Source organism: Ptychodera flava, chromosome 22, assembly GCF_041260155.1.
Source record: "Ptychodera flava strain L36383 chromosome 22, AS_Pfla_20210202, whole genome shotgun sequence".
Classification (NCBI taxonomy): domain Eukaryota; kingdom Metazoa; phylum Hemichordata; class Enteropneusta; family Ptychoderidae; genus Ptychodera; species Ptychodera flava.
This window is the reverse complement of record NC_091949.1, coordinates 25060625-25069671: the sequence shown is the minus strand read 5'-3', so window position 1 is coordinate 25069671 and position 9047 is coordinate 25060625. Positions and strand designations below refer to the sequence as shown.

Below are 9047 nucleotides of genomic sequence, written 5' to 3'. Positions count from 1 at the left end.
CACCTCAACCTGCAGTGACATTTTCGTTGGATCTCTAACACGTATTAGGTTAACCCTTTTGTGCTGACTTGCTGGTTATACACCTCAATTGCGATCAGGTTTTGGCCGGAGAGGGTTTAACAGTGCTGTCTACATCTATTTTTGGGGCTGCTTTTCAAATTTACCATGAAAATAATCCAGGAATCCGGTCTGATTTTCTATTGTGGATGTACTCAACTGGAGTGAACAGGCTGCCCTTGGTATTTCATAAAAAGAGATACATGGCGCAATAATGAAAACACAAGAGAGTAAGGTTGAGAATGAGAAATCACTAGTTTCTATAGAAAAAGACTGCATGGGGACTGTAATTTGACCAATATATAGTTTGTATTTCAGAATGTGTTGAAAACTGAAATATTTCAATAGGAATTAAACCAGTGCCGATAGTGATGACGCACTGCTTGGGGCATACATATTATTATGCTATCTGTCTATTGCCTGAAGATAACATAATCTAAACTGAAGTGTCCTTCGTTTTCACACTTCCTATTATTGAATAAGAAGAGATCAGCTTTGATACACGTGTTTGCACAGGATGCTGGATTTCAAGCAATGAGACCTGCAGTCTTGGATGCTGGATTTCAAGCAATGAGACCTGCAGTCTTGGAGACCAATGGTAAGCGTGATATTGTAAAACACCTGAACAGAGTAAAAACAGAGATTGGTCATGCTTGATGAAATGTGGAGATCAGTTGCTGAATCTGGTTTCCATGACAACAGTCCCATTACTGAAGCATCGCTGGGAGGAAAAAAACGGGACATGTCTGATGCGATGTGTAACTGTGATTTCAAATCTACCAGTGAAATAGTTGGGTGATGAAAAGAAACAGGTTTTCTATAGGATTACCCTCAGGGTGTACAGAAATTGATACAAATGCAACACACCAGCTTCAAGCAAACATCGTATTTTATGTTACTCGTGAAAGATGTTCAGAAGTGATTTGCTTCATACATGCTCTAAATATATTGACTTTTACTAGAGAAAAGTAGGTGACTGAGCGTTTATCCAACGTTTCATAAAATTTTCACCCTAAATTCCAGTTGATTCTTATCCACGCATAGAACCCATATAACCTCAGTGTTGAATTACATCATAGATATGAATTTTCATTCAAACACAGAATACATTTATTTATGTATGAGTACTGCTGTGAACAGTCCCAAGTATCTGGGGGGGGGGGGGGGTTTGCATAATTTCTCATCAAGATATAGCATTTTTGTTTGAAAGCCTTCGATGTATTCATCTCCTGTGTCCCTGTACTTACATATCATCACTGTATTGCATACATGCTAAACTGGTTTTTAAAGTTCATAAGATTTTTTGTCAGGTGACAGACAAATTTGAACATATTCAAACCTGATTCTCAAGCCTGGGTTCTCTAACCACACAATCATTGCCGTTGGACTACATTGTGACGTTCAAAAGTGTCAGACAAGCTAATTTTGCTTTCAGAGTTCTCTGTTGGTGATCTGTACTGTACATAATGCATTATTTTTCATAGGGACAAGGCTAAGATGGTTTGCTGTGGCTTTTTTCCTTAAACTGGAAAGCTGTGGCACATGTGTCACATGGTGCCACATTCTGCCGCAAAAATAAAACAATGGGTGGTACAAGATTTAGTGTCAACATGGAAATCTGTGACATAGGTATAATTAGTGTATAGTAATAGCTAGGAATGCAGACCGCAAGATGAGTTTTGCAAGGTACGCCAATCTGATTAAAATCAGATGTAGAGTACAGCGACGTCTTCTTATGCGTACGCGGTATTCTCTCGCTGTCGCCTCTCACTACATAATGTGTACAAGCCAGCCGAGCGGCTACAAATTGCTAGACTGAAATTAGAAAGTGCGTCGATCGTGTTGTGTACTTGACGCTGCAGATGTGAACGACGATTAGATCGTATGTTTACATGGATCGCATAATGTGCAATCTGATTGGCTGCTTAAATGCGCGAGATTTGAACGCGACCTTCTATGGGAGTTGGTCAGATGTAGTGAGAGGCGACAGCGAGAGAATACCGCGTACGCATAAGAAGACGTCGCCGTACTCTACATCTTGTTTTAATCAGATTGCAAGGTACGCCTGCTTTTAGCGCCTTTTATCCCTTCAATTTGGTTCAAGCTCTGGTATGTATTCAACCGGACGGTCTGGTCATTTTATTTAAAGCTCCATAAGCTGTATCTTTTGGCTATTTTTTAAGAACTTGTTTTGTGGTTTCCCTACACTTTCTGCATTGAATCCCTAAACTGTAATTTAATGCCAAGTATTTAGCATATCAACAGAACCTATATGAGTATAATCTCCATTGTTATTGTTGAAAATTGTATTCAAGTCCGGACTAGAATTCATTTGTAAACAATAAACAGTGATCACCACACACATAGAAACCGTGTTGACAAAAAGAATACTCGAAATTTCAGCATGACAAACGGATTAGGGTCAGACACGGTAGTTGATATACAGAAACAGAATACTGAAAAACTTGCCACAAGTTACAGCTTATGTCCCTTTAAAACGTAATCACCAAAGCAATGCAAAGAGATACAATTACTGAGAATTTGAATAACATGGACAAGTGTATCATGAGAACTTCACAGCTGTTACATACTATTTTTTCCATCCTTTCTTTGGAATTTTATACGTTAAACCCAAAACCATAATTTACATCACACATCTAAAGGAGAGGGGGGTCAAAGGCTGCGGCAAAATTTTAAAAAACATTGCTTAATTTTTTTTTCTCCTTGAATCTTCTTTCATCTGCAGCAGCAATATGTATTAACGTAATGAAAATAAAAATCAAATGTTTGGAATAGTTGTTGCTTAGAAACGGCACATGCAACCGCAGGTCATAGTATTATACTTCATTGCTTCATATACTTCATTCACCTTTGAGCCATGACCTCTTGATGACCTATGATATCATCATATGGTAATTTACCTGAGCAGGGTTCAAAGGATGAAAGATTAATTTATTTTGTAAGAGTCCCTCACTGTGATTATAGAAAGTCAAACAGGTATCAGTCTTTGGCCATATGAATAAACAGACACACCACAGCTATTCTGAAAAGTTGGGAATATGTGACATGTTCTTTTGTTTTTTTTAAAGCATTAAATAATATTTCACTCAACAAAAGATAGCGTAGTGAAATCGTTCACACATATTGAAGTACGCCATTACAAATGAACAAAATTTTGAAAACAAATTTTTCTAAAATCACTTGGACATTTTTTCGATTGAAAAGTGTAAATCATTACTGGAACTGAGTCTGTGAGTGTTAAATGTCTTTTATATTTCTGTTATATTTCAAAGGATGCATTAATTTAACACCTGGGAAAACACAATGACATGTGCACTGAATGAATATGGTAAATTACACCTGTGCATTTTATTATTCATGAGCAGACCTTTCAACCAATCAGTTCAAGTTTGCATAATATATTCACAATTTTAGTGTCTGATTGGTTCTCTGTTGGTCTTTTGTTTATTTTACAAAGTGATGACAACTTTGTGCTATACACCCTTCACTTGAAATTCACGAGTACATACATATTTTGTTACATTATGTTCATGGCTACATGCAGCCAATGAGGATAGGCAACGACTGTGGCGAGCAGAAAGTTCCAATCCATGCTGTTCTTTACAGGAACATTGTACCATTGAACTTGACACGAACATGAACTCTGCAAATGTGGCCAGGTGTTAGAAGTTAAAGGCATGTTTTTCAATCCTTAGGATGCGATTGCTTTTGGTGATAAGGCCAAAGTATGTAAATTCTTTGTCTGGCATCCACTCAAAATTACAAACAGATGGCGGGTTGGGTTAAAAACACACACAACAAATTTTACACAATATCAATGTGCCTGTTTTTACTGTTTTTTAACATGCACATTCCTGTAACTATATGCTTCTGGAATGTACTGTTTTACATGCACATCTCACCACAGCCTTAAATGCTTGTAATCTGACTGTTGTAAGGCTTAGTTTTGCCACAGAATATTGCCAAAGATAAAAAATTCTGTGAAAATTTTATTAGTTGTTTCTTCAAAAAACTTAAAAACCAAAGACTTTACTTACTTTGACCCAGAAGGATTATAGAGGTGTTGTTGCTGTTGTCATTAACAAAATTTGACCACTGACTGATAAATCTAATAAAAGAAACACATGCCTTTAACTCAACTTTGTACCTTTACACTAGTACCTGTGTATACTATAATGCTGCTTATGATAAACTATGATATGAGGAAATTTTGCAGAGATACACAGCAATTCAACCGGTACTTATACAAAGGATCACTCTGTAAGTTGTTGCAATGTTAAAATATGGTTTTCATGTACACATACAGTCAGATATGGAATAAAAAGTGTCCAAAATTACTCACTCGAGTTCACAGATGATATTGTGTAGTGATGTTGCTAAACCTAAAAGACACATCAAAACTAGAAGATAGGGGCCACTGAATCCCCGATGATTTTCCTCCCAAAATTTTGATGTACACATCACAAAATAGCCATTAAAGAGGACAAATCACAGCCTTACAAAATAAAGGTGTCACACATGCATCAAAGCGGCAGCCTCTCATTGGTCATTTGGGTAAAATGTATACACAGTGTGGACGCTCTCGTCCAATCACAACTGGTCTTCTATAATGCAGATGGAAAATATCTGAATTGTAAAGCATTACATCACAATTCTGTAGATTGAACATGAAAGTCATCTGCTTGACGGACATTCACAAATTGTCATAATGTTTGCTCGACAAAATACACATAATGTCGAACACAAGCAGCTGACCTAAGAATTCCCTTACTCCCACAATCACAAGCTCACTCTAGACAAATTTTTTTTTACAGAATAGTAAAACATAATATTTACAGATTTAAGAAGTTATAATTATCATATTTTTGAAGCTTGATGTACAAAAACTCTTTCATCTTTCAAAATAGCCCTGCAATTTCTAGGAAATACAAATATATTGTCTTGAGTAGCTTTTTACACTCTATTACAGCAAATTTTCATTTATTAATTTTCTTCGACCAGGTAAACTTGAGTAAGTACAGATTTTTTTTCTTGCACTCAACGAGAAAGAGAAACACTTGTTAAGAATCTGTGACAGCTGTTTCTTGGCAACTTTCATATTATGGACATGTTCATCCTTTGGTGATGTAAGAATGATACTTATCAGCATTTTTGATTGATTGACAGTGTTGGTAGAATTGTTATCGTTCGGATTAATTGTGAGCTCTTCCGCTGTTACGATACAGCTGAGTATCTTGTATCAGGCAATGGCAGAAGATAGCTTCATTTGGGAACCCCTATCCAGTGTTTATTTTAGATGACAGTGTTCTCGTTCGCTTCTTGAAAGTTTTAATTTCCTCTGACAACACTGGTAATGTTAGTTGTAGAGTATTCACTATTTGACAAGTATAGCTCGGCAACATTGAGACGTGTTGACTGTTGCAAAACACTACCATTTTTGCACTGTTGCTTGTAGGTTTACAGAACGCATCCATATAGCAGCAAAACTTCCTTGATCCTACCGAAAGGTCATTATTATAATAGTTTGTTTGTTTTTTTTCGGTTGTAAATTCTCACAAAGCAACTTCTCCTTGGTTCTCACTGCTTTGGTTTACTTGGCTTCCTTGGGGTTTCTGTTCCCCACTGTTGCCATCCAGCTTCTTCTGTACCATCAGTTCCACTCGCTTCCCTTCCGGGCAATTCTGTACGTAAATGACGCGATTGTACGCCTTCAGCCGACGCCACAGTTGAACATACACTTTGCACTGGACGTACATGAACACCAGCCCGCCGGTGAAGCCTATTGCAACGACCACAAGTTTTGTCCAAAATGGCCACTCCAGGGCGCCTTGGCGGATTTCCTCCGTGGTGCGGTCAATGAGCACGTACAATGACCACACCACACAGGTGATTGCTATTATGTGAAACGATACTGAACACATTATCTTTCTTCTCTCACTAGATGACATCTCTAACCTCTCCCACTGTAAAAGAAAATCAAAAAGAATGAATTTTAAATTTATTTTCATACTTCGTATGTAACTTACAGAGTTAGTTTATGTCGGAGAGAGGATTACTGTGAAAGTCTTCAGATAGTTGTATATCTGTAAAACTTTTAAAGAATGGTATAATTCCTCATTGGTTTTGATCTTTCAAATTGACATGGAATTCTTTCCAGGTTACAAGAAGGCAGTTACAACACTGAACTTGATTGTGAAGTGCTTGTAGTACTTGTTACACTCCTGGAACTATATCTACTGATCATGCTTGATTGGGTTCACTTAACAAAGATGCTGGTTACTCGGCTGTCAAAATGTACGGAATGTCATGTGATTATCAGAGACAGAGAGAGAGAAGTTTCCCTAGCTTTTCAGTACTTCCGTATCTACAAAGTCTGCTGGATTCACACACTAATACTGACAGCACACAAAACGCTTTTTGCCAGGATTCCAGAAAACACCATAGGTGCAATATACAATATTTCAGAGCTAGTGGCAAATTACTGTTGTCCCTATCACAGCTGCACTGACACATATACACAGGCATCACAGAAAAATTTCTGCATAGTATTTCAAAACATTTACAAACTTACCAATCATGATGACATAAATTTTGACACACATATGATTTTATTACCCATGGGGGTATTTTGCAAACATAAATTCTATCATTGTCTTAAATTGCAATTTGTAGCGTATATATGATAACTTATTATGAGAAATATATCTTCCCAGACATGAAACATTAAAATATATAATTGCGAACCACTATTTGGAATTGACTTATAAACTGCAACGTCATTACATATTCAATACTACATGAGTCAGTTGCATGACCTTTTCTCAACATCTACCCTAATGCAACACCAACTCTGAAAATCAAAGAAGTAGATTAGAGCGGATCAGATATGGCTGGCATATGGTAAAATAACTTTTATTCATCACATGCCATGTTTGGAATTCAATTTTCTTTGTGTATTTCTTAATTTCAAATACTGTGATGGTACAATATTCATAAAATAATTTCAATGTTCATGTACTTATAATACCGTAGCAAATCACGCTGCATATTATTTTGAACATCATCGAGACATACAACGATAGCTTTCTTTGCTGTTTCATATTAACAACAGGCACACATGTACGTGAAGTTAAAGGCCAGGGACTTGATCCCCGGGATCAAGTTTGTTTTAGTCTTTAAGAGGATTATGGAGTGTCAAAGCCTTTTGTTTTCTATTGAAATTGTAATCTAATAAGTCGATTTCACTGCGAGACAATCTGACGCTGGCACAGGCCTTTAACACCAATTCAGACAAACAAAACTGACACGATGGGCACTCATGTATAAATTATCCAGCATTACCAACATAGATGAAGAGAAAACGCTTGAGGCTATGGGACTAGACTCCAGTAGTTCACTCACCTTTCCAATTGGTTTAAGTTTCGACTGCATAAAGAACTCGAATTTGCAAAGTTCGCAGCTCTTGGTATCAGAACTTTTGATCCACTGTTGAAGGCATTGCTGGTGGACGAATTTCAGACTTCCCGAACATAGACACGGCGTAATCAAAGGCAACTCGCTGTCCCCTTCACAGTGACATATACGGCAAATGTCGGCATTGGATGAGACCATTGACACAGATGACTGGCATCGAGACTGCGGCCGAGAGGTGGTGGGTGGCTTTGATTCGGTTATTTTCTCATGCCGTTCTGTTGTTATATACTCGATGCTGTCTGTTGACATTCTCTGAATGGCCCCCATGGATTTGCTTTTGCACGGCAGCCGCTTTATCGTCTCGCGAGTCACCGTTATGGAGGGTGCCGTACCAGGCCGACTTCCATCTGAGGTCTGTGAAATCGAAAGTAAATACAGACATTTTACCATTAAGATCCTTAAAGAACACATGTAGAGAGGTTACACAACTTAACTTCTCTACAGTCAACCCAATCCATGCTGTAAATTCTTAATAAAGTGCTATACCATTTCCATATTGCAGTTTATTTCATAGATAATGATCAAAGTGTCGTCAGTAAGTCTACTTCAGCTGTCTCAAGGCATCTATGTAAAGTGCAATGGTCTATCTATCAAGACCCTGTCAGCTAAATTTCATTGTCTGCATAATATTAACATTACTAGATCCCATATTTACACATCATGAGCCAGTCCCAGCACGTGTATCAGGGATCCATCACACATGGGCCCATAAAGGTATATGGACGTGAAAAATGACACATAATTTTTCATTTGGAACCATATTTACCTTCAGTAAACACAACTAATACAATTATTTTATTGGTATTTTATTGGTATTCTCCAGAAAAATTTCCACATCCGAAGTTTTGTAAAATTTCATCAGTTCGAATATATCTCTCAATTTTCATTCATATTCATTCCATTCATAGTAGAAATTTTTGTCACATTGGACAATCAGAATAATAAAGTGACTTTGCCACAAAATAGACACGGCGTAATCAAATGCAAAGGGTTTGTAAAATTTCATCAGAATATTTTTTTCCGTTTTCATTCATCCTCATTCACTTCAAAAAAAAATACTTGCCTCATTGGAAAGTCAAAATAATGATTATAGAATATACTGCTACAACAATTTAGGTACTAAATCTGTCAATGGGCCTTGTTGTGGTCAAGAGGACTACTCTGATTCCTTAGAAATATCTGAGTGGCATGACACTAAGTATCTTGTACTGTCATTTTATTTTCTCTAGGGAACACTAACCCAAGAAATGACTTGAGAAAATACACAATTAAAGGGTGACCCTACTTGACACTGTTACCATGACAACCGAGAATTGGCTGAGTTAATATCAGAGCTAATTTAATCAAGCACGACCAGCTGTATTCCGTGAAAGATCCAGACATGTACTATACTGCATGGGTCTCTGTAAACTCTAACCTAAACTACCAGTGTGCTTGGAGTTGGAGTTTCTGGTGAGAGACCCATACACAACTGGGTCCTTCAGTTTATGATAGCT

The 9047-nt window shown here is 37.3% G+C and overlaps 1 protein-coding gene across 1 annotated transcript in view; it reads right to left on the bottom strand.

Annotated features, from left to right (window-relative positions):
- Positions 1-3402: 3402 nt before the first annotated feature.
- LOC139123035 (E3 ubiquitin-protein ligase MARCHF8-like) overlaps positions 3403-9047 on the bottom strand; it is a 44480-nt gene continuing 38835 nt past the window's right edge. Inside the window, exons 2-3 of the mRNA XM_070689004.1 lie at positions 7480-7905; positions 3403-6041 (exon numbers count right to left, since the gene is read on the bottom strand). Of these exons, the coding sequence (XP_070545105.1) occupies positions 5631-6041; positions 7480-7905 (837 nt within the window). The 3' untranslated portion in view covers positions 3403-5630. The remainder of the gene's footprint in view (positions 6042-7479; positions 7906-9047) is intronic.